Source organism: Syngnathoides biaculeatus, chromosome 23 (genome assembly GCF_019802595.1).
Source record: "Syngnathoides biaculeatus isolate LvHL_M chromosome 23, ASM1980259v1, whole genome shotgun sequence".
Lineage (NCBI taxonomy): Eukaryota > Metazoa > Chordata > Actinopteri > Syngnathiformes > Syngnathidae > Syngnathoides > Syngnathoides biaculeatus.
Genome location: NC_084662.1, coordinates 20,604,527 through 20,631,095, shown reverse-complemented (window position 1 = coordinate 20,631,095; position 26,569 = coordinate 20,604,527). Strand labels below are relative to the sequence as shown.

Sequence of the window (26,569 nt, the reverse complement as noted above, 5' to 3'; positions counted from 1 at the left end):
AAAAAAAATGTGATAACGTGGTTCCAACCATTGGTGCAGTTGAACTCCGCATGTTAAATGATTATACAAAAAGAAATTATTACAACCGCAGCCGTGTGAGGGTTCATTCAAGCTAGTTTTTTTTACTCAACATGCCAAATGGATACACTCAAATTGACACATTTTTCAAAATTACAGTGCAAACAATTCAATCAGCATTTCAAGAAAAGGCCGTATGACGCGACAACTCAAGCAAACGACATCAATCTTTTATCTTTTTTTTTTTTTATCTTTCACAAACTGACATCAGTGACGCATGCCAAAGCTGAACACCAGCGAACCCAAACATTTTGCCTACAAATCTTCTTATTTTGTCCATCATGTAAGCATGTGTGCTTCGGAGTTGTGCTTGATAAAATAAGAGTACAATCCGTGCTCAAAATGAAGAGAATTACCAACTAAACTACATCAAGTGACCCGTAAGACCCTGAAAATTCCAAAATACAGCAGTTGAACCCCCCCACAACCCAATTTCTGTTCAACATGTGCCTAAACAGTTGAATTGAACATGAAATGAGTCATTTTCACAATTGTATCCCTGGTAAGAATGCGATTAATTTATATACAGAAGGAGCAGAAGCTGAATGTGTGCTTGCCAATTTTATTTACCCTGCTACTCACTAAGCGGGCAGTTTTGCCTCAAGATGGACTAATTGTTGGAGTTTGCTATTGGAAAAAACTAAGCGGAGTAATTATAAAAAAACAAGAAGACTTTGAGTGGATTTAGATTAATTTACCATTCTTCACTTATGTTATTATTATGATATATTTTTTCATTTTTCTTCACAATTTTCACAAGACCCATGAACTACCAGTACATGAAATGCAAAAGGCTCTTCTCTGGATCTATTCTCACATTATTGAAAAAAAAAAAGTGAGTGCCTAAAATAAGTAGCATAGAGTGACAATATTGTCAGGAAGTATCACTCAAAGTTTAATCTTGTAACGATTCACAGGCCGGCAGCAAAATTGTGTATGATGCATGGTAAAGTGATTCACCCTCCCCAAAAAAAATAAATGCAGTGAGTAGTTATTTGAATTATCCATCCTCTAGTCGATAATGAAATCTTTCACCCACCATCACCCGTTTGCCAAGAGAGAAAAAAATCTTTTGTTGAACATTAGGTGTAAATGAAGCTTTGTACAGCTTGCAGTGGCATATATCAACATGAAAGCCTTTCCTCTTCTTTTGAGTCACCTTATTAGTTCTTCTTTTCCTCCTGGATTGCTTTGCACTGATTTTTAAGAAACACAATCTCTATCTACGCTCACGGGCCTCGTCCTCCTCTCTTTCCCTCACATTCATCTATCGGCAGGCCTCCTCCTTCAGCTCCTTGTTCTTCCTCACCTCTTCTGCGTGTTTGTCCTGCCGAGGAGGAAACAGAGGGTTAATGTCGGGGTGATGGACCCATTTGCATTCATGAATGCGTTGATGCCATCTTCATGAGTGGATCAAGAATCTGCAATGGAGTGTAAAGGAATAGAATAGAAAGTTCTGCATTTCTCATTCTCTTGGAATATTCATGCTCAATAATCGGCCCTGTGAACAGTATAAGAATAAAGTACGTATCCAGTCCAGTTTAGGATAATAACAACATCCCTGAAAAAAACTCAAGTGGCTACTAGTGCACTACACTTTACACCGAAATTACACAAATTGGATGTTACTCTGTACCATCTGATCATAATACAAATCATATGGCACCGGTGTCATACTTTCATTGGCAGGTAGTATCCACAGTATGAGCAAGATGAAACACCATTTTTCTAGTAGAACTCAAAATTGAGTTTATGCTAACAAATTAACTGTTGTTTTGTGTTGCCAAGTTTACAAATTCAATGACTATTTACTTCCATCCACTGTGATGAACCCAAATTGGAAAAAAAAAATGCTTCAATGGACATGTTTTGTATGTGTAATGCCAACGTGGTGTGGGGTTTGATAATCTGGTCAGAAGTGCCATTCTGACAATTTAAACCTGTTCAGTAGGTACAAACTCATCCTTCTGTGTCAACATCCAGTTTGGATGGGCAAGAACCCCCCAACGGCCACTCAAAAACAAAACAAAACAAAACAAAACAAAAACAGAAACACAAAAAAACTGGATGATGGACAACCGAAGATATTTTTTATGAAATTATACAGAAAATGATGGCGAAGCAAATCTATCCCTTATTTCATTCAATAAATTAACAAATTAACAAGTAACCTAACTATATATATCAAAAGTGAACAAAAAAAAAACAGTATAAAATACCTGTATTTTGTCAGCTTGCGTTAACATGTTCATGGCAACTAACATTCCACATTTGACACTTGTATGGAAATATTAATAAACATCTATTTGCAGTGACAACTGCAACTGAGTCTAATCTTTTCAAAATCTCATACAAACTAATAGATTGGAACAGACCCCCCCCCCACCCCCAGTGATAAGATCTTATTATTTTGTCGTACGAGCCTAACAGAAGGGCTGGGCTCCATTCAAATCAGGGGATGTTTCTGGTTCCAGTTTTAACATTTATACGTATGGCCTTATACGGGTCAGCAACAGCTAGCAGGGAACCCCATGCGGGAGATTGCGACAGTGCGACATTGTTGCTGCAGTATCTAACATCCAATGTCTAATGTTATTGATACGGGCCAAATGTTATTGATACGGGCCAATGTCAGCTGTTTCTTGGACGCCCTTTGGTTTGGGGCGAGTGGTTGGGTTGCCGGCGGCCATGTTGCTGTATTTTTACTCACCAGTTTCACGCTAGGACACACCGCGGTGTGCTGTGATGGTCATCTCGAGTTTAGCAAAACCCACAAAAGCAGATCTCATCAGGTCTTGGGCCGCTCACATTCAAATAATGAGTTAAGATGTTTGAAATCGATATGTGTGTGTACCTTTGTAGATCCATGCTTTTCATGGGATAATGAAGCTACATGGTTGATATCCTTCGAGTTGTTTGCCTGTTGTCGTGTATTTGCACAAATGCTAAATTTGAAAATATTATTGTAAACGATACCTTCTCCTGCAGCCTCTCTAGCATGGCAGCCAACAAGGCCTCCCTGTTCTCCTTGTTAGCCTCCATCTTCTGCTCCAGCTTCTCCTTGGCATTCTTGATGAAGTTGTTGTTCTCCTCAAAGGCCTTCTGGATCACTTCTCGCTCGTGCTCCCTCTTCTCTGCCAGGTGCTTCAGCAGCTCGGCCTCCTGACACTGAAAGCACAGGAACAACTGTTGAGGTGCCGTGTCCCAAAATATCCATCCATCCATCCATCAACTTTATAGCTCGCTCACATTCACACTCGCAGACAATTTTGACTCTTCAATACACCTCACATGCCTGTTTTTGGAATGCAAGAGGAATTTGGAGCATGACAAAACTTCCACACAGGACTCCAGATTAGCACCTGGAGGAACCTGGTAACCACGAGGAGACCCTGCTGCCCCCATAAAACATACTCAGCAAAACTCTGAACGCCATTGGGTTTTCCAGTATCTTATGAAGTAAAGGAGGTAGGACGCTTTTCAAATTGTTGAAATTAGTGAGGACCATAACGCTACACCACTGGATCTCAAATGTAGCTCTCCAAGTACCACCATCTTGACAAATATTAAATTACAGTAGTGTGGTAGGCCTAGGTGTTGCTTAAAAAAATGATTTTTAGGGAAAAAATATACTTAATGATTCAATTATGGGTTGTATTGAACATGAAACATTAGATGAAAATTGTATCCAAATCAAAGTTTAAAATCAAACAGTTGTTAAAGAATACATGCAAATGTGTTGTACTAAAAAGTTGGATATAACTGACCAATGCTTGGGAAGCGATTCCTATGCATACCATTAGAGGGAGCCCACGTATTACAACTTGTACATGTACCACAGCTTGAGAATCAGTGCACCAGATCATATTTCCCCATTTACTGCATGTGCTGAATTGCAAAAAGTACAGAGTGTCTAGGGGTCTTTTGGCTGAGTGTATCCCAGATGGCAGTGGGCGAGATGCGGAGTAAACCCTGAATTGGTCGCCACCCAATTGCAGACATACTTTCCAGACAAACAACTGTTCACACTCCCATTCACATTTCAGGACAATTTAGAGTATTAAATGAAGCTAGCATTGTTGATTCACACTCAGACTTGTAAACTTCTCATTCTGAACTTAATGATGCTGCTGTGTTTCACGTTGGTATCAGAATCAGAAGAAGACTGTTAGTTGTTCTGGTACTGTTGGTGGCTGGTACACTGTGCCCGTGATCAGCAGTATGGTGAGTAAAGTAAAACACAAATGAATGTTATGCTGTATAAAACTTTACAAAAAAAGAGAGAAAAAAGAAATGGACGAGCTGTGATTTATCTCACCTCACCTTCCTCCCCCCTCTCCTCCAGGTCCATTTTTCTCTTTGAAATGAGCCACCATGTGCATCTGTGAGTGTGTCCTTGGGTGATTGCCCTTTTTATGTCCGTCTTTTCATCATTCCTTTCTCCCCTTTCCTCCCTTTATTTCCATCCACCCTCCCTATTTCCTCTTATCTGCTCCCAAACGTTTCCCTTTATAAATCAGTCAGCACACAAAGGCCCCAAGGTTACATTTTAGTGTTTGGGTTTGTGCACCTGGCTTTGTTGAAGCTGTCGTCACAGACTAGTCTAGCGTTTCAGATTTTCAAGATATTTCGGAAAACTCTATATATTCAATTTCATCGGGACAGCCTGGGAAAGGCCCTTGGGAGCCCATCACAAATGAAAATTGAATAGAACTGAAGCTCATTTACTCTCAAAATATCATTAAGCTTTATACTGTATATACTGAATTTGTAGATCATATTGACATATGCCATTCTGCACATGCATTTGAGACATTAATGTTCATATTTACATTCATCTGATGAATAAATGAAGACAATCAGAGGTCACCAATACTGCAGTGCCCCGCTGATTATGGGACTGGCTAATTGGGGGCCATCAGTTTGACACCAATGAATTACTTCTTCTGTCTTCATATAAGTTAACATTCATATTTTTTGGGATCTGGGAAGAGCAAATCCCCAAACAAGGGACACCAAGATTTGAACCCCACACCTCCAAACTGTGAGACTGCCACGTTAATCACTAGCTTGCAGTGCTGCTCACCAGGATTGGCACTCCAAAATTCCAGATAAGAATTTTTAAAAAAATGTATTGGGGAAAATTGTCAAATCGTGACAAGGGAACCTCTGCTGAGGCTATGATTTGCCTTTCCCACCTTTCGCCTCTCCTCGGCAGCCACAAGCTTCTTCTGGATCTCCTCCAGGGAGGGGTCTCTGCGCTGAGGCATGCATGTATTGAGCTCTGGCAAGCTGTCAAATGACGGCGGCTTCAGGATGACCTCGAACGCCTGACCCGATGCCCTCTTATTCAGCTCTTTGACCTCCACATCCTTTATGGCACTCCATCCCAAATCCACCGCATCTGAGATGTATAGATTATTACTTTGATCCATATTTAATGTTAAAAGATCAATTTTACCTTCTGCCTTGTATGTAGCCTTCTCTACATTCTGTGGCCTCAGGCAGGCGCAGAACAGAGACACCAGAGGGAGTTCTTTCACCTTCTCTTTGTAGGCTGGGGACACAGTAGCAAGCACAGTTCATTATGACAGAAATAGGATTTATGGTTAGCATGATAAAATTGCACTCTTTAATTTACCTGCAAGAGTCATCTTCTTGGTGCTTATATTACTTCTCAAGGATGTCTGAAATCCTTCTCGGTCTACAGAGAAACACAGGGAGAGTTCAACGAAGCGCTCCCAAAGGTCACATTATGAACCATCGGGAAAAAAAAAAAAGAATTATGAAAAGAATGAACAGGAACTAAACCTTTCAATTGGCCCCTGCCCCACTTAAGGCTTAATATCAAACAATAAGAAAAAGTGAAAGACAAAATAAAACAGAGATAAATTCATTCTCACATCTACGCTACCTCGACAATGCAATAGCTTCCATTTCTGGTTCTCTGCTTATCGCTCTCGTTACCTCTTTGCAGTTATTGGTACCACTCTGTGCTGCGTCCCAAAAATAAATGAATAAATAAAAAAGCCAAAGAAAAAGGAAGACTGAGCTGAGCCAACATTCAAATGTAGTTTTGTACAGTCAAGTCAACCTAGCCATAGTTGTGCACACACGTCCACAACTTTTCTGAGTGATCCACTATCATCCAAATCCCTTTTGTCATTAAAAACTAAGGTAGTTATATGATACAAGTCACTTGAAAGTGTTTCAGACATCACAGTAGGAGTTTAATTGAATCTGTGACGAGCCTTTTTTATTCTTCATTGAGCCATCTGTTCATCATTCTACTCCAAGGAAATAATTCCTAAGCGAGATGATATAAAACCTGTTCTCACGACTCAATCACAATGATGTTGATCTACCATTTGCAGCAGTAACACCTTCAACTCTTGTGGGAAGGCTTTCAACAAGGTTTAGGTGTGAGTTGATGAGAATTTTGCCCATTCATCAAGACACGCATGAGAGTACTTGGATGAACTTGACTGGCCAACACAATCTTGACCTCCACCCGATAGAACACATTTGGATGGAGTAGAACAGAGACTTCTTGTCCAACATCAGTGCGTAACCTCGCACAAGGTCTTCTGAAAAAACACACTCCTAAACCTTGCAGGAAACTCTCACATAAGGGTTTCAGGTGTTAATCCTGCAGTGGGCGGACTGAAGTTTTATTAAACGCCAAGAAATAGGATGTCACTTAAATCCGTATCTGCATCCAGGCAGGTGAGCGAATACTTTTGCTGCTTATCGCTTGACACCACTGGTCAATGCCATTGTAAATTCAGGACTATTCTGTTCTGTTGGTATGTGGTGTTTTGTGTACTTGCACTTCATGACAGTGAATTGCACATTACGTTTTAGCCATTTATCCATCCATCCATTTTCCGAGCCGTTTATCCTCACAAAGGTCGTGGGAGTGCTGGAGCCTCTCACAGATATCAACAGGCAGGAGGCGGGGTATACCCGACCCTGCTTGCCAGCCAATTGGAGGGCACTTGGAGACAGACACACCTAGAGGCAATTTAGAGTCTCCAATTAATGTTACATGTTTTATGGAAGGTGGGATTAAATCAGAGTGCCAGAAGAAAACCTACGCAGGTATGGGGAGAACATGCAAACACTACACAGGCGGGGCTGTGATTGAATCCCAGGCCTCAGAAGTGTGAGGCCAACGCTTTACAATTGCGCCACCATACTGCCGTTTTAGTCATATAGTTGTTAAAAATTCTATATCCAGTACATGAGGGGCTTTCTTTGTATTGTTAACTACATTACATCAAATGTGTCTGTTATATCAATCAAAAAAATTAATCAATCCATAAAACAATAAATCATTTTCTTTTTAGCATTGCACTTTACATAACTTGAAATTGAATTTTTTTTTCATTCAATACAACAACGTCTAATAAAATACAGTTCATTATATTGACCTAGATTTTTTTTTTTACAGCATCCTAGCTGCTCTTCCACAATTAAACAGAAAATCTACTACATAATAAAGGTCTGTCTTAAAAAAACACAAATACTATAATCTATTATTTTAAACACTTCAATGATTTTTATGGCAATGCACAATAGCCCAAGTGCTCATAGTCCAATCTTTATGAATCTTTTTGAAAATACATCCCATAAAGTGGGACCATCTAAGGTAAGTGCAGCATTATTTTTCTTTTAATTGCATAATACATCCTTTTCCAAATAAATATACACCCACATTACGTTCATGAACTGTGCTGATGATTATATTCGCCACAAGCCGGGTATAATATTAAATGAGTATGAACTTTTAACAACCAAAACCATAGAAACATACACACACCCTTTTTGCTGCATATACATACTGTATATCACATAGACATTGGTTCCCCCTCATACTACCTTTACGCACCAAAATCAGAAACAAAGCCACATCTCCACATATGGATGATCAATAATAAATGACAGACACTTTGTGGGTACACCGACTTCACTCGGTAGAAGGAACAAGAACGTCACTCTCCCAACCCACACCCCAATTCAATCACATACATGAAAATACATAATGATGTAGTTGGTATTATCTTAAAATCCCGTCAATAAGCTACCATAATAGATATGCAGTTCTACCCCATTTTGATGGAAGATGTGATACTCACCCCCCTCTGGCCGTCTCTTCTTGCTGATGCTGGACTGCCGATTTTAGTTACCCCCGTCTGGCACCACAGATTCAGGCACCGGGCAACAGCATCAGCAACAGCATCACCGCTGCCCCCATGACATCACCTTGGAGACGTTTCATTGGTCGGAGACTCTGCCAGCATCCAGGGCTTCCGGCCAATAGAGGCGGAGAGAGAGGATGCAGGGAGGAGGGCCCTCGGCTCTTTGTGCAGTCATGCGGGGTGGGTGGCACAATCAGGGTTTTATCGTCTAGCGCAGGGGTGTGTGCATTTTTAGGGCTGTACGGATGCACTTGGGTGGCGGCGTGGTGGAAATTGTTGAAGCTGGCATGTGTGTATGTGAGGGGCCCACTAAAGATGAACACGGGATGCTCAATTATTTAACTCCTAACTGTAAATACAGGCACAAGTAGGAGGAGTTCACAATGGGAAACACATTGTCGTTTTTGGCGACTTCCACCATTTGGTTTCTTACAAGACCAAGACAACAACTTAATGCTTTATTAAAGTATCAATAGGTTCAAGTTTGGCTCTAAAATTACAACTTCACTCCAAAAACTCAAATCTTAGTTTTGATTTTCTTTTCTAAATCTTCAGCAAGACAAAAAGGTTGTTTTAAGACTCTTATTGAGTCAATTCAAACATTAATTTAATTCAAAAATATCAGCATGAATTGAGTTGACAAGATTCATAAAAATAAGACCTTACATCTTAATACAAGATGAAAAACCATTTCCTAAAAACCACGCACTGTAGGTTAATTGAAGACTCCAAATTTCCCATAGGCGGGAGTGCAATGATTGGTTGGTTATGTGCCCTGCGATTGGCTGGCGACCATTTCAGGGTGTACCCCGCCTCCTGCACGAATAAACATGGGATAGGCTCCAGCACCCCCACGACGCTTGTAAGGATAAGCGGTACAGAAAGTGTCTGGATTGATATATGTAAGGTGCATAGATTTTGTAACTTTTTTGTAAATAATAATAGTTTTGTTTGTTTGGCTCAGAAAATGGATGGATCTTAAAACGAGTCCTTTTGTTTTGCTACTTAGAAACTTAGAAAAAAGCACAAATGGTTTTAAAATAAGCACAGTAGAATGTTTCCACAAGACACAGGATTGATTCAGTTATGCTAAGCTTTTGTTATTTGCAGTGTTTAAAATCATTCAGACAGCACATTAAAAAATGAAAAACATCTTTCATTACCATGGCACCTACTCTACTGTTTCATCAAGATGAGCACCCAGGGCACCTCTATTATTTTTTTCAGATTTGTTTTACTGGTTACGGAAATAATTGAGGCATATCTCAATGAGAAATGTTGTCAGGGACAATTTGATAGCAGTTCGATTGTGTGACTTCAGACATTATTTTTGACCACCAAGACATGCTTGTCCACCATTGTGTTTGCTAGACTGGCCAAACTAAGATGAGAAAATAATTCTACATCACAGCTACAAAAATGGAACAGGCAGGTCACCATGGAGCTACAACAATTTATGATATTGCAGATATTAAAATGTTATAGAATCTAACAAAGAATTGCTTTGTGTGTATGTTGAGCATTGCCAAGAAGAAATACATCATGAGATATTTTTTTTCATTTCCCCCCTCCTTTATTGGTGGTGTTAAACAATACTTACTTGTCCAATTTTTCTTCATTATGTCATACTATTTAATTTTTCTGTTGAGGCTTTCCCCATCCATTTCATTCCTTCGCCCACACAACTAATCTGTGGTGGAAATTGTAAAAAAAAAATTGAAAAGTCATACAACTGAAATTGATGATATAGATGTAGGGAAAGAAAGTGGGGGGCTGTCACACCCTTTAATGCTGTATGCAGCTCACAAGCTACATGATGTCACCACACCCTGCACGGACATACACGATGACAGAGCTACATGTGAGAGGGTGAGGAGAGATGCAAAGGGAGAGAGAGTGTGGATGTGTGAGTGTGTGTGTATGTGAGAGAGAGAGAGAGAGAGAGAGAGAGAGAGAGAGAGAGAGAGAGAGAGAGAGAGAGAGAGAGAGAGAGAGAGAGAGAGAGAGAGAGAGAGGCAGCAGGTCACAAAAGGGCGTGTCTTTTCCCCGTCTCTCTTCCCACCTCTACCCCTTTGCGAGTCGCTGCCACTGATGGGAAGTGCACATGTGACACTAGCCAGTGTGGAAAATCCTGGAAATGAGCTCACCACCAATGAGAGAGTGAACAGTGAATAAGAAGGGAGTGGAGAAGGATGGAGGGAGGAAGTAAGATCAAAAAAGATCATTGCTCAGATCCGTAGTGAGATGAGAGAGAGAGAGGGGTGGGGGGGAGAAAGACAGACAGAGAGAGAGAGAGAGAGAGAGAGAGAGACGAAGGAAGGAAGGAAGGAAGGAAGGAAGGAAGGAAGGAAGGAAGGAAGGAAGGAAGGAAAGAAGGAAGGAAGGAAATGCCCAATGAAGCAGGGAAGCCAGTCAGGGAACACCCATGAGGGAAAAGATGCTCATGGTTGAGGGAGTCCTCAAAATAAAGCCCTGGAGATTCAGAATGAAGAATAACACACTTTACACAGAAAGGAAAGGAGATGAACAGTGAAATGATGAAGAAAAAAAGCTAAGTGGAAGCCTTCAGGAGTAAGAGACTGTTTAGGAAATGCAGAACCCCAACAGCAAAAGAGGTGAAGTGTTTCATCTTCAGACAGGCACAAATGAGCATAACATCCCGAGTTGCTCACTTTTCAAGTGTCTGTATGGATTAGCTTGAATGATTTTGAGTATACGTGAACAATAAAAGTTAATATCTGCAAAGCCTGCCCAGTCACAGCTTTGCGCTGAAAGCCCTGCTGGCTTCTAAATTCACAACAACAACGACAGTAGCGAATGAAAGTCTTAATCTAAAGTCTGACATCATCGCTCGGGGTCTCAGGATGATATCTCAGGATGAGATCATGCCAGTAAATGGCACAAGCGTTACTACACTATGTGTGTGTCTGTGTTTGCCCGTGCGCAATATGTGCTTGTTGTTCTAGTGCAGTACGTTGTGTTAATCTGCTTCTGTTAACAACTTTAAAACATGTTAAAATGGTATCCTAAATGTAATGCCCACTAATATGCCCGCGTATGCATGCTAGCATTGCAGTCAAGATAGATTATTCATTAAACACAGGTATGATCAAATTGAAACCGACAGGCTTTTACCGGAATTGATTTGGAGAGTCAGGTTCTGGTGTCAAGGGGAGACAAGTTGACTGACTCCTACTCAAGTGAACTTTAATCCCTGTCCAACCTAAAGTGAATAATGTAGCACTCAGTCAAAGTGTATCACAAATGGCTTACTACAATTACAAATATAATAGGTACGCCAAAGTCAAAACACTTTTTTGTTCAATGCTGGCTCAGCTGTGATTTGTTTGAATTTAGCCATCTTTTGTCAGTGCAGAGGTAGTAGAGAGCTCAAGTGGTTAGCATATCTATCTTGCTTTTGACAGGTTCTGGGTTTGAATCTTTGCTCGAGCCCGGTGTTCTTTTCTCCATCTTCCTTCTTGCCTGTTTGCTATCATCACTGGTACATTTGCGAATGAAAAATTAACACAGGGAAAGTCTTGACAAGACAAATTAGGGCAGGCGTCTCAAACTCATTTTACATTGGGGCTCCAAGAGGCAGACTCTGGCTGAAGCAGGGCCGGCCGCAGCCTCGGCAGATGTGCACAAATGTAATTTAAAAATCACATTTTCTCAAAGGTCTTTTTCTCCATTCATGCATTATCTATCGCTTTTCCGGGTCGGGTTGCGGGAGAGGTAGCTTCAGCAGGGATACCCAGACTTCCCTTTCCCCAGCCACTTCTTCCATGTCTTCCGGAGGAATCCCAAGGAGTTCCCAAGCCAGCCGAGAGACATAGTCTCTCCAGCATGTCCTGGGTTTTCCTTTTTCCGGTGGGACATGCCCGGAACACCTCACCAGGTAGGCATCCAGGAGGCATCTGAAATCAGATGCCCCAGCCACCTTATCTGGTTCCTCTCAATGCAGAGGAGTAGCAGCTCGACACTTAGCCCCACTCGGATGACCGAGCTTCTCACCCAATCTCTAAGGGAGAGCCTGGACATCCTGCGGAGAAAACTCATTTTGGCCGCTTCTATCCGAGATCTTGTTCTTTCCGTTACGAACCATGCTTCATGCCCGTAGATGAGGGTAGAAACGTAGATCGACTGGTAAATTGAGAGCTTCACCTTTTGACTTAGCTCCCTCTTTACCGAAACGGACCGATATAAAGTCCGCATCAGTGCAGACGCTGCACCGATCTGTCTGTCGATCTCCCACTCCATTCTTCCCTCACTCGTGACCCCAAGATACTTGAACTTCTTCACTTGGGGAAGGAGCTCTATCTCGACCTGGAGAGGGCACACCACCAAGGACCATAGTCTCGGATTTGGAGGCGCTGATTCACATCCCAATCCCGAATTGCTCCAGTGAGAGCTGGAGACCACGGCTTGATGAAGCAAACAGAACTACATCATCTGCAAAGAGTAGAGATGCAATGCTGAGGCCACCAAACTGGACACGCTCTACGCCTCAGCTGCACCTCGAAATTCCATCCATGACACACACTGAACACACCCTTCGGTCACTCTTCTTGAAAAGGGGGACCACCACCCCAGTCTGCCTATCCAGAGACGCTGTCCCCGATGTCCATGCAATGTTGCAGAGGCATGTCAACCAGGACAGCCTCACAACATCCAGAGCCTTTAGGAACTCCGAGCGGATCTCATCCACCCCCGGGGCCCTGTCACCAAGGAGCTTTTAACCACCTTGGTGACCTCAACCCTAGCGATCGAAAAGTCCCCCCAAGACCACCCAGACTCAGCTTCCTCGTGGGAAGGGATGTTGGATGAATTGAGGAGGTCTTCGAATTATTCTCCCCACCAAATCACAACATCCCGAGTTGAGATCAGCAGCCCCCCGTTCCCACTATACACAGTTTTGACGGTGCACTGCTTCCCGCTCCTGAGATGCCGGACGGTGGACCAGAATTTTCTCGAAGCCATCCTGAAGTCGGTCTCCATGGCCTCACCGAACTCCTCAAATGTCCGGGTTTTTGCCTCAGCGACCACCTAAGCTACATTTCGCTTGGCCAGCTGGTACCTATCAGCTGCCTCGGGAGTCCCACAGGCCAGAAATGCCCGATAGGACTCCTACTTCAGCTTGACAGGGTCCCTCTCTCTTGGTGTCCACCAACGTGTTCGTGGGTTGCCGCCACGGCAGGCATCGACCACCTTACGACCACAGCTCCTGCTGCCTCAGCAATTGTCAACTCTGATTCAATGCCCCCCGCCTCGTCTGGGACGTGAGCAAAATTCTTTTGGAGGTGGGAGTTGAAATTCCTTCTGACAGGGGAATCTGGCAGCCGTTCCCACCAGACCCTCACAATACTGCCACGTCGGACTGGCATCTTCCCCCACCATTGTAGCCGCCAACTCACCAGCAGGTGGTGATCAGTTGACAGCTCTGCGCCTCCCTTCACCCGAGTGTCCAAGACATGCGGTCGCAAGTCCGATGAGACGACCACAAAATCGATCATCGAACTGCGACCTCCGGTGTCCTGGTGCTAGGTAGACATGTGAACATCCTTATGCCTGAACATTGTGTTTGTTATGGACAATCCATGATGAGCACAGAAGTCCAGTAACAGTACACCACTAAAGTTCTGATCAGGGGGGTCCGTTCTTCCCAATCATGCCCTTCCAGGTCTCAATCTCATTGCCCACATGGGTATTGAAGTCCCCCAGTAGAACAATGGCATCACTACATGGGGCGCTCTCCAGTACTCTCTCTAAAGACTCCAAAATGGGTGGATACTCTGCAATGCCGTTTGGTGCATAACCTGTCCCCCTACCTGCAGGCGGAGGGAGGCTACCTTCTCATCCACCGGGGTAAACCCCGATGTACAGGCCCTGAGCCGGGGGCAATAAGTATACCCACACCTGCTCGGCATCTCTCCCTGTGGGCAACTCCAGAGTGGAACAGAGTCCAACCCCTCTCAAGAGGAGTGATGCCACAGCCGAAGCAGTGTGTAGAGGTGAATCCGACTATATCTAGTCAGAACCTCTCGACATCACGCAGCAACTCGGGCACCTTCCCTGCCAAATAGGTGACATTTCATGTCCCTAGAGCTAGTTTGTGTAGCCGGGGATCACATTGCCATGGTGCCCGCCTTTGGCCACCGCCCAGCTCACATTACACTTGACCCCTATGGCCCCTCTCACAGGTGTTGAGCTCATGGAAAGAGGGACCCATGTTGTCCTTTCAGGCTGTGCCCGGCCGAACCCCATGGGTGCACCCCAGCCACCAGGTGCTCGCCTTTGAGCCCCACCTCCAGGCCTGGCTCCAGAGGAGGGCCCCAGTGACCCGCGTCTGGGCAAGGGAAACCAAGATCCAATTTTTGTAGTCATCATAGTGGTTTTGGAGTCGTACTTTGTCTGGTCCCTCACCTAGGACTTGTTTGACATGGGTGACCCTACCAGGGGCATGAAGCCCCAGACAACTTTGTTTCTAGGATCATTGGGACACACAAACCCCTCCACTACAATAAGGTGACGGCTCGAGGAGAGAACGTCTTTTTATTTATTTATTTTAGCACAAAATAAGATTGACAAGGAGGTTGTTGTAAACAGGTAGTGTGGAAAACTATGAATGAAAATCTCCATGATAGCTTTCAGTCATTAAAAAAATGTTTTTCTACTTGCATGAAGTCAAGTTGATGTCACGCCTCCGAGAGCCATATACCCACCCTGGAATTGGTTGGTTCATCACCTCTGCACACAAGAAAAAGTAAAAGTGCCATTCATATAAAACTCGAGGGCCGCACTAACATTAAACTTTCATATTAAGGTGGGGGCCACAAGATATCTTGCAGAACGCTAATGGCCCATGGGCCGCCGGTTTGAGAACACTGATTTAAGGTGAATTTTGACTCTGGATTTTTGAATAATTTAAGTATCAAAAACTTTAATCAAAAGTTCTGCGGGCCAACCGTATGACTTCAGCGCTTCTCCTGTTTTTCAGCATACTGTCCATTTTAATATCCCTTTATGGCTTTGGGATACAGTTGCAATGCGTTCTTGTTGTTAAATGAACTACTGCACTAATGTAACCAATCCAGCTAAAAAATGAAGTCCAAGGAAAGTGCTTGTACTTCTGGAAAGATGATATTTGTATATTTGCATGTTGTTCAGGTGTCTAGAATACATAAGCAGTGGCTTTGGGAGTACTCTGTAACACTTTCAACATACAATTCATCCTGCGCCAGTACTTACATCCCAAAAACCCAGTTTTGTGATGGATAGTAGAACTATGGTTATTCTTTTTTCTACTTTGTAACTTTTGGACATGTAGGGGTTATGCGATCCCATTTAATGCACTGAATCCTAATGTAGTACAGATGCCACACATATTTAAAGATACAAAAAAAGTGTGTGCTGCAGGTGTCAGCGGCCTTTTGTAGCCACGTGACATTTAGGACAGTTACGAGTCTCCGGTGCGAAGAACAGGATGTGCAGGTCAACGAGGAGGAGGCATTCTTTCAAGACATATTTACGGTTTTCTCCCAACATGACAAAGTATAGCCTGGGACTCCCATTGGGGCTAAAATTGATTGTCTGCAATGCTTTTATGTAGGGTGAGGGAGAGAATGTACATGACTTACAGTGTTGGGGTTGTATATGAAGTAACAGTACATTTACAATACCTTTAATACCTGCTACTAACCATTTGAGAAGCAAAAAAGAAGGGGAGATGTACAAAAAAAAAACTGCCACATTGAAATCCAAAGACTCATCAAATTTGTAGGATGGTACTGCAGTATACTGGATTGTGTTAGGGTTTAGGGTTTTAAAATGAACAACAAAATGGTAAAATAATGCTTCATTATTCTTTTGCAGTTCTTTCTCAAGGACGCTATACATTATGTGGTACGTCATCTTCCAAAATACTATTATACCCTTAAATAAGTTTAATTCTTGTTTGTACAAACACTCTGAACAATAAGTAACACAACACGAGAGGTGGTCCTCCTGGTCCATGATTTCTGACTACTAAAATTATGACAGTATTTGATTTTTCGTAATACAAGCCGGTGGCACGGTGGATCAGGTGGAAAGTGTTGACCTCACAGTTCAGAGGACCCACGTTCTATCCCAGCCATCCCTATGTGGAGTTTGCAGGTTCTCCCCATGCCTGTGTGGATTTTCTCCGGGCACTCCAGTTTCCTTCCACATCCCAAAAACATGCAACATTAATTGGACACTCTAAATTGCTCTTTGGTGTGATTGTGAGTCCGGCTGTTTGTCTTGATGTGCCCTCCGATAGGCTGGCAACCAGTTCAGGGTGTACCCCGCCTCCTGCTTGTTGACAGCTGGGAAAGGCTCCAGCACTCCTGCGACCCTTGTGAGGATAAGCGGCTAATAAAATGGATGAATGGATTATACAATCCGGTGTACCATTAAACAATTACGTTTCCCTTTAAAGTTAAACACATAACATATTGTCACTCTTAAAGCACGACCATTGAATAAACACGATCAACAATGTGACCTTGACATTAAATTGTGTTTTTCCACCTGTTGTGATTTTTGATTGACACATATATGATTGAAATATATCCGTCAGTCACCCACACTTGACACTTCGATCTCCTTTCAACGTTCTGCTGCAGTTTCAGCATCCACTGCAGCAGCGGACTGACTGAGTCATGACTTCCGTAAAACGACAGCATATTTTCATCAAACTGTGTTCCAAAGATGCTTAACCGCACTTTGTTTCATTTGCAGGAAAGCATATCCATCCAAGTGCAAAGAAGGAAATATGAAGGGAGTCATCGCGGATGTCTGAGTCAACATTGGACTTTGCTGAAAGGTGACTACTATTCAGTTCCTGCTTATGCCCATGAGTCAGAAGTGTATTTGGCTTAATACCAAAGAAAGTGTTATTTTAGCATCTCAGCAGTATTAAAGAAAAAAAAACAGTTATTATTGGGCTTGTATTACTATTTACTAATCTCACTGCGATAGAGCACAAAATATGATGTATATTTCCTTACAGAGGTAGTTGGTGACTGTGGGGCGATTTTAATATTTCCTTCCAGAAATGATTCATCAAATGTGGGGTTTGGGGCGATCCAATCCTTAGGGGTTAACCACTGGAGTTGGTTGTCATTTCATGACATGGTGTAAGAAATAACAAATCCTTGCCAACACGGACAGATTAAAAGAACCAGACACTCGTTTTGGGCAGATCGATCCAAATATAGACAACATCGATACAGGATCACTATCAGATCGATACTAGCGTGAAAATATTGATGTTGAGTTTCACTTTCGTATGCACTGCTTCGGGTTCATCAAACAGGCGAGAGTCTCAGCATTGACCAGGCTCATGCACCATGCAAGTAAGTGTCCTATGGACACAAGGGGCCACTGTTGCAGAAGTACTCGTCACTTAACGTGGAAGGAATTCAAAAATACTGCTCACCATCCAATGGATCGGTTGTCATCTCATCTCTCACACTTTGCCAGTTACATGACATGTTAGTTTAAACTGAGCAAGTACTTGTACGGCAGGCTAACAATTGATATTATTAGTTGTGCCTGTCTGGGTGGATCGCAAATAAATACAAATCCAGAGATAATATGAAGTGTAATGAAGAACTAAAACAATAAAAAATTCTTACGATTAAACTGACAAAAAAGTAACTGTGCTTTGCTCTCATATCTTTGGTAACCGATGTCAACCTCTCTTTGCTGTAACAAAGGCATATTTGAAGTTGCCATCCGGCATTAAAAACAGATCCAGGTGGTGACCCACTGAACAAACAAGTGCTTGGGTAAGACTGAACTGACATTTGACCCCTGTGGCAGAAAGGGGGAATGTTTCACCAGGGAAATAGATGAGGGGTTCCTTTTTTTTCTGATCGTCATGGTCCATTTAACAAAGTGTATCTTCCATTTAGGCTTCTGGTAACCTCTGGTTCACTTGCTCTTTGGTCAAACTATAATTTAATCCATCCATCCATTTTCTTCACCGCTTATCCTCACAAGGGTGGCGGGGAGTGCTGGAGCCTATCCCAGCTGTCAATGGGCAGGAGGTGGGGTACACCCTGAACTGGTTGCCAGCCACTCGCAGGGCACATTGAGACAAACAGATGCACTCACAATCACACCTAGGGGCAATTTAGAGTGTCCAATTAATGTTGCATGTTTTTGGAATGTGGGAGGGACCTCAGAACTGTGAGGTCAGCGCTTTACCAACTGAGCCACTGTGCCGCCCGCTATAATTACAAGAGGTTAAAAAAAGAAGAAAGAAAGGCTGATTTAAGGAGAAATTAAGTTAAAGTGGCTACAATGTAACTCCGTCCATCCATCCATTTACTGAGCTGCTTATCCTCGCGAGGGTCACGGGGTGCTGGAGCCAACCCCAGCTGTGATCGGGCAGGAGGCAGGGTACACGCTGAACTGGTTGCCAACCAATCGCAGAACTTGTAACTCCTAGCTTGAAGATGTCAAGTCACGACAATGGACAGAAGTATTCGGGATGATGTGGAAAGCAGATGAATAGAATAAATGGCTTTGTAGGCGGATGGATAGCGGGATGGTGGAGTAGGTGGCTAAATCAACTGAAACATGAATGGTTGAGTACCGTAATTCCTGGCCTACAGGGCGCAGCTGGTTATAAGCCTCACCGAGTAGATTTGTAAAGGAAATACCAATTGGTACATACACACGCCACAGCTGTGTAAAAGCTGCAAGTGCCCACTTTGAAACCCACATTCAAACGTGAGATATTTACAAAGAAAGACGGTCCACAGAAAGAGTTTAAGCAGCGTGGTGCTAGCCTTAGCGCTAACAGGGCCAGATAAAATAAAACTTACTGGTAAATATCACTGAGACACGCCAGTAACACAGCACCAACACGCTAGCACAGCCCTAACGCTAGCGCAGAGATAACAGACGGTAAAATTCACTTCCATGGCACATATATTCCACTGGTCTCAAGCTTATCTTTTCCGCTTGAGTGTCCATCCCGGCCGTTAGAAAAAATGGACAAATTAAGCCGCATCACCACTGGTGTATGAAAAAAGTCGTGGCTTGTAGGCTGGAAATTATGGCAGATGATTTGATAGGTGGATAATTTGGATAAATGGATGATATGATTGCTGGATGACCGATTGCACGAGTGAATTCCTTACATCTCTGCCAATAATGGATGCAGCACTAATACACACAGGTTACACCATCAGCATGCACACCAGCATATATTTTAGCATGTATACAAGATACCATATAAATGTGGTTCTGAGGCAGCTAGGAACATTTGCATTTCACATCTGTAATTAAAAAAAAAAGGTTACAATACCCTACGCCACAGGTGTCAAAACTCAAGGCCCGGGGCCCAGATGCGGCCCGCCACATGATTTTATGTGTCAACTTCCATGATTTTTGCAAAATCTAGACCAAATTTCAAATTGTCATATCATAAATGATGATCTTGAGATATTGCAAGCATTTTTGTGTTACCCAACGTCAACAATAGTTGAAAAACCCATTACCCTTGATTTCTCATTCCAAAACTAGTTGATAAATTTAATGTATAAATATGATGGTTCAATTAAAGATTTTCATGGTTTTAGTCATAATGGCCATCTGACAGAAACCGTAACTACAATGTGGCCCGCGATAGAAATGAGTTTGACACCCCTCCCCTCCGCACTCCCTGTGTAGGCACCTCATAACTGAAGATATTGTACACACTCACAGTATCACAGAGAAACTAAAATTAGAATACCACAGCAAACAGACTAGCATAACTAGCAGATAAAATTACAAATAAAAGAATTACTCATGAAATAAGTGATACAAAACATGCACTTTAAAGGTGTGTCATGAAATGGATGAATTTAGTCTGTTATTAATGAAAAAATGGCAGCTGGTATGGACCCATCCGTTTTTTCACCATAAAACATAATTTTGATGTATATGGCTTTTTGTAACTCCCGCCATGAAAATCCTCTCGCGGGATTTGTTTTCGACAAGAAGCACGAAGTGATGTTGGAGGCAGTAGGGCGCTCAAGCGGACTCGTTTCCACATATATTGGGTAAAACTGAGTATTTTGCATTATTTGGGGCCATTAACAAACCCACATGTGGGCTTGTGGAAAATAGAATTCCACCATTGGGTCATGGGGCCTGCCAATTGGCCAGCACACACACACACACACACACACACACACACACACACACACACACACACACACACACCACACACACACACACACACACACAACACACACACACACACACACACACACGCACGCATACACAATCATAAAGTGAAAACAGACTTGTGCCACGCCTTTGATCACCTTACAGTTTGAAAAAGTGCTTCCCGTGAATCATTGCTTTAAAGAGGTGCTCAGTGATCATTCCTTACATCTGCCTTATAAAGTTGGGCGATATGTATTGGAACTAACATATCAAAGGTGCAAACGCTGGGATGATATATTTGCTAAAGATAACATTGGTAAATCAGTAAATACCGTACAACGTAACATTTCCGATAGAAAGCTTCCCGATGTGAATTGTGTTGTCAACAATGGTCACAGCGATTGCATCAACAGAAACAAATGGTGAGTTTCAACTTCCGATTGTGCATTTATGAAATGAACAACCAATGGCAATGCAGTTGAGTACATATTTATAAGTAACAGTATTTAATTACAATCTTAAAACAACAGCTTTGAAATCATTTGGAGGATGCATCGGCTTATTATTTGGAGAACATTGGATGAATATTTGACAAAAGGGCATTCTCAAATGACATAGATGATTATTAATTTCAAAGTATACTTTATTAAAAGTAAAATGGTGATTTTTTTTTTCATAGGGTCTGCAATTCTTGCCAGCGCCCTGTGTGCAATCACACTCCATTTTGCTTAATTGCACACATTTTTTTGTTATACACAAATGTTGTGACATAAAAAAAATTGTCAACAGTATGTCATACTAAACATTTTTGCCTTAACGTTTGTTTAAAATCAAACCACCAATGTGTTCTCACAGATATTGGAATGTTTTTATTTAAGTAACAAACCCATTCAGTCACAGAGTGGTTTTGCTTTTGTCCAATAATATTACAAAAGTTTCACAGATCCTGCAAATGCTTTTGTTAGAACTAATGAATTTTATTGGGCCTGCAGACTTTTCATTTTAGTTGTGTTACATGCTGCTTGGACTTTTCCAACAGGACGATAATAATATTACCTTTTTCAATTTTGCATATTACATAGAACTTAAATTGTAACCAAAATTTTCAGCTACATGACAGTTAATGGTGAATATATATACACCTACTGGTACTTCATGTTGGTAGACATAGCTTTTATCAGTATTTGTTTGCCACAAATACTGATAAAAGCTATGTTTACCATCATGTTGCTAATTTTGACCATCTGCAGCTTAAAGCTCAGACAATAAATCCATTGTAGACTTTTTATTGCTTTTAACTAAAACAGTAGCCAACAACACCCTAAAATTCAAAGAATGAAGTTGTGGACCACTAAACCAAAACAACGAGCTAAAAGACAATAAAACGCAACAGTGACCAGCAGTACTTTCAGATAGATACCACTTAGTACTTTCAGATAGTTCACTTGATCAGTCTGCCAGTTTTTTTTCACTGTTTACATAAAAATGGTAACTTTGATGCAGCTGTTCAGACATACATACACTATAATGCCTGGATTAGACTACAAGACAAATTTTAATCTTTCACGACCACCCCATGACAAACTCCTACCATGAAATCTTGCTGTATTTCGAGTTGACAATGATAACACTACACGACATTTATCCTGATACCACCATTCTTGAGCTTGTTGAATCAAAACTGTCAGAGAGGCAGAACCAGAAAATTATCAATGTGACCAGATACACCAGTTACCATGGTGACATAAACATCAATCGATAGCGCTAGTGTATTGTATGAGGAGGGGGGGGGGGGACAACATTAGGAAAAATGTGTGGTGGTCATCAGCAGTACTGGGGAGAGGATGTTCATTCAAGAATTGCTTGAGGTATATTCACATACCGTAATTTCTCTAAAATAATGTGCACATTTTTCCAAAAATGTTTTGAAAAAGTTAATAGAGCGCATTATATTTAGGCATGGATGACAAATAACAATTACAATAACATTGTATAGTCGTATACATGTCCATAGACTGTTAAAAAAGGTATACATATACATTTCGATATGATGTCTTATGTTCCACATTTATATATATTAGGGCAAAGTGCGCCCCTAACCTGAGCTCCTCAGGGAGCGTGCATTTTACGATCGTTAGCATAGCATCCTTGTTGCTACTGAACCAAAGATCAGAAACGACTGCCCGTGATTTTGTTTTAACTTAAACTAAGACAAAAAATGGCAACTATAATGGCTGTTGTGCAGCTGCTTTTAAAAGAAATGTCATCGCTCGTGCCGATGATGCTGCTAACCCGGAAGTAGCGCGAAACAATGATAGCTCGCCTCAAAGGCTTCAGGTGGGTATCAAAACAACGTGAGCTCAAACTACGCAACGGGTTGTTTTCACCGACGTTACATTTTTTTTGCTGAATTAGCCACACACAACTGCGCGCCCCCATTTAATATTATATTCCACCGCCTTTTGTTTTCCTTGTTAGCATACAGGTAAGTGTTCTTCCTTCGTGATTTCTGTCACATAGAGTAAAAGATGAAGGGTACAATACTGCGCCTTTGTTACGCAGTCCTGAGTCCTATGATGTGTGTATGCCAAGTAGCCTAGTAGTCAGTCTGGGCTTAATGTGCTGTCGGTCGCGTATTCAATAAATGCAGTTAGAAAAATAATGCTATCCACCTTGCCTATGTATGAGTAACGGGAGCTCAGGGATTGAAAATGGCCGCCGTTCGAGGCAGCCCTTCGGGTGACGTCACGTGAAAACAACCGAATACGAGCATCATGGGCACATAAAAAAAAAACAAAAAACGGGAGAGTGCACACAATTGAAATGTTTTTTTTTTTTTAATGTTTCCATTACGGTTGTTTCTACATAGTTTGAGCTCACGTTGTTTTGATAGCCACCTGATCCAATGACGTAGAATAAAAACTAGACCGGACTTTGCATCCAACATTAGTTCCTCCATGGTCAACAGGCTCTGCCTTCTAGTCAGGGCAAAAATCATGGTAAACAATACATACATTGTGATGGAAAACGATGCGATAAATCTATACAATTGGGATGTTTTGGATCCCTAGATACATGAATATAATCTAAACATTTGCAGCATGCCCAGGAAGGTTTAAAAGATACATTGACACATAAATATGTAATGGGAGGTGTAGACCTTCATAATATTGTAACGATATATTTTCCACATTCATAATTATAATAATTAATTATGAAGGTTAAACTGAAACACACTTAACGGTGAAAAGTTACTTCTTTGCGACCGCCTGCTCGGTTTTGACAGCTAACAGCGCAACAAGAATTAAACATATTGACACCAAAAAAAGCTAAACTTAACGGATTCCAATATTATGTTTTACAATGTACAGTCGTAAGGATATCAAAGGATGTCACGTGAAAAAGTACCCACAACAATGTTTTGCCCTGACCGGAGGTTGAAGCCAAATTCCTACGTGAAATGGGTCTGTGCGCAGTCTAGTTTTTATTCTACGTCATTGACCTGATGCCATAGGAAAGCTGATTGTACTCGAATGGTGGGCGAAAGGCTGCACTTCCGAACCAAAACTCTCGGGATTCAAAAAATATTTCCTCACATATGCCATGGATGGCACAGAGGATGACATGCTGTGGGAGCAAAATAGGATCACTACTCATGATTCAATGGAGGAAGCACCGGAACTTTACCAAGTCATCAATGAGTTGGACGCTGATGCAACAAAAGTAGCTACGATGGATATTTTTCAGGTTGGAGATGAGCCAGATGCTTCTTTTGAAGTCTTTGCTAAGGATGCGTAATGTAGAGGATAAACTGCACTATGCACAAATGTTTTATGCACAAAATGTTTAAGTTAAACAGTGTTAAAAAGTTCATTTCATTGTAGTATGACATCATTGAGAATTTATTTTAGCTGGTTGAGGGATTCTGTTCTGACAATTACAGGGACCAGGACAAGCGTGTCCCTTGTAAGGACAGTTTTTTGAAAAAACAATACAAGAACCAAACAAAGAAAATATAAATACAGATAATTTCTAATATTTTGAGCATATGGGTAGCAGCAAATTGTTGGTGCGCATTGTACATTGGTAGCAGGGTTTTCCTGATTTTTTTTCCATGTCAACTTTGGGGGTGCGCATTATACTTCGGGACGCATTATACTCGAGAAATTACTTTACTTCTAATAATCTATAGCTTGCAGCAGGCAACAAGACGTTGCGCAGCATAGTGAGCTAGCGCTAGTACTCATGGTTGTATGTAATCATGCACGCTTGTCAAATTATGCGCTAAAGTTTTGGTAAGAGCTGGTTTCTACACATGAATGAATACTGACAAGTATGTTGACAACAGTAAGCACGGGAGACGATGCGCCGGTTACGATGCACACTGTAGGAGAATTGTCGTCAATGTTTCATACTGTTTATTGTCATGCTAGAATTTTGGTGTCAAAGGGCCAAATTGTTGGTCAGGGATTATGTCTCACAACAAGAAGTTTTGTTGTTCCTGACAAAATATGTTGGGCCGATCTGGGAAATCGCCCACGACCTAATATTGACAGATCAGACGGAATAACCTTGAAAATGAACTGTGAAAGTACCCGAAAAAAATTCTGTCGGTTTGTCAGTAAAAATTCTCAGATGTTTCCCTTTGTAGCTCACATTTTACCTTTACAGTGCCCTGGTGTATCCCTAGGGGCCCTACCACCTTCTCCTCTGGCTCTACATCACAGGAGCTGGATCTGCAGGGGGGAGTGGGGGGTGGATGAAATACTGCATTTGTGACAGACCTGCTCTGTGAAAACACACAGATAAATTGATTGATGCATGATTTGGAAATGTATAGCCTCTACCAAATGTCGACCCATGGAGATTCAGTGATTCAGGAGGATGAGGGCAAAAGTGAGGCTTGTATAGTTATCAAATGTGTTCCATGAACTGTATTTTCTAGACGTATGAAGTCCACGTGGGTAAAAAAGTCACATCATGGGTTAGGCAAGAACACAGAGAGCGAAAACTGCGTCCAGTCCAGTAAAAGTCACCAAGATAGTCACAAGAGATTTCTGGCAAGTTCATCCATCCATCAATTCCATTTTCTTAGCTGCTTGTGAAATTGTTCAGAATTTGTTGTAACTAGTTTTCATTAGATTATCCTTCATAGCATACGTAATACCTTATCGTGTTTTTATTCAAATATTTACTGTAAACATTTCTGCTCTTGCATTATCATAGGGTAGCAATAGAAAGTGTTAGTACGTTCGGGTTTATTAGAGGTATCAGAATCAAAATCCATGGTAAACCAAAGGCTTCTGTAACTGCATCATTTGCATGAAACTTTGTGAAGGGGTGACACATGCACCCAGGAAGCACACACAGCATTTTGATCTGGATAAAAGAATGAGAATTAAAAGATGTAGATAATATTAGGAATACACTATATACTTTTAGTTTGTACTGGTGGAGTCACGATGGAACTGATGTAGTGCCAGAAAATGATTAAACTTTGCACCTCAACACCTTGGCCTCCCGTTGTCACACATTATTGAAAAACAGCATTTGTCTTCCTGTGAGAAATAGTTTGCAGACCTTCTGAAAATTGACTCCTGGAGAAAGATGACTTTTTGGCAGTTTTATAAACATTAAAATGATAAACTGTCGATTTTTTTTCTATTTGGAGCTATTCAGGTACTTTTTGTAGTGAAAGCAAATGAAGTGAAAAGCAGAATTGAACGTTTTAATTTGCTCGGACACTATTGTTTTTAAAAATATATATTTACTGTATTTGCCGTACCCGAATGGTCACATCTTTTGTCAAAACAACTTTTCCCTGCATTTGGGATGTTAGGTCAGAAGTCTTCTAGAAATGCAACCTTGAGTGAAATACCCCATAAAATCTGTGAAATTGTCGCTCTGACATGGAACAAAATGTTTAACATAAATTTGTTATCACTGAATGCAAACGTCTGAAGCTGAACCTCGATCATTTTCATATCTGTGTCTCGTGGATGACCATGCAATATTCTAAAGCTCTGCCCTCTAAATCATATGAATAATGACCTCTTTATTCCCCTCCACCCTACCCCGCTTGACCTCACATTACACAGGGC

The 26,569-nt window shown here is 41.7% G+C and overlaps 1 protein-coding gene across 3 annotated transcripts; it reads right to left on the bottom strand.

Moving 5' to 3' along the window:
* Nucleotides 1-103: 103 nt before the first annotated feature.
* stmn4 (stathmin-like 4) lies at nucleotides 104-22,128 on the bottom strand. 3 transcript variants are annotated; one of them, XM_061812157.1, is made up of 6 exons: nucleotides 8,217-8,257; nucleotides 5,720-5,782; nucleotides 5,540-5,635; nucleotides 5,277-5,482; nucleotides 3,055-3,246; nucleotides 104-1,405 (listed from the first exon to the last, which is right to left on the bottom strand). In XM_061812157.1, exons 2-6 carry the CDS (start codon nucleotides 5,730-5,732, stop codon nucleotides 1,346-1,348), a joined length of 567 nt encoding a protein of 188 aa, XP_061668141.1. In that variant the 5' UTR covers nucleotides 5,733-5,782; nucleotides 8,217-8,257; the 3' UTR covers nucleotides 104-1,345. The 3 variants fall into 3 exon arrangements, with proteins under 3 accessions (XP_061668141.1, XP_061668140.1, XP_061668139.1); XM_061812156.1 differs by lacking the exon at nucleotides 8,217-8,257 and adding an exon at nucleotides 22,060-22,128 and having other exon boundaries at nucleotides 5,277-5,635; XM_061812155.1 differs by having other exon boundaries at nucleotides 5,277-5,635.
* Between the last annotated feature and the right edge of the window lie 4,441 nt (nucleotides 22,129-26,569).

Bases quoted from the DNA above. Each gene is read 5' to 3' on its own strand.
- stmn4 (XM_061812156.1), bottom strand. The intron at 3,247-5,276 runs GTGGGAAAGGCA...CTGTGCTTTCAG, and splicing joins CTGCCGAGGAGAGGCGAAAG to TGTCAGGAGGCCGAGCTGCT. The intron at 1,406-3,054 runs GTATCGTTTACA...CCTCCTCGGCAG, and splicing joins TAGAGAGGCTGCAGGAGAAG to GACAAACACGCAGAAGAGGT.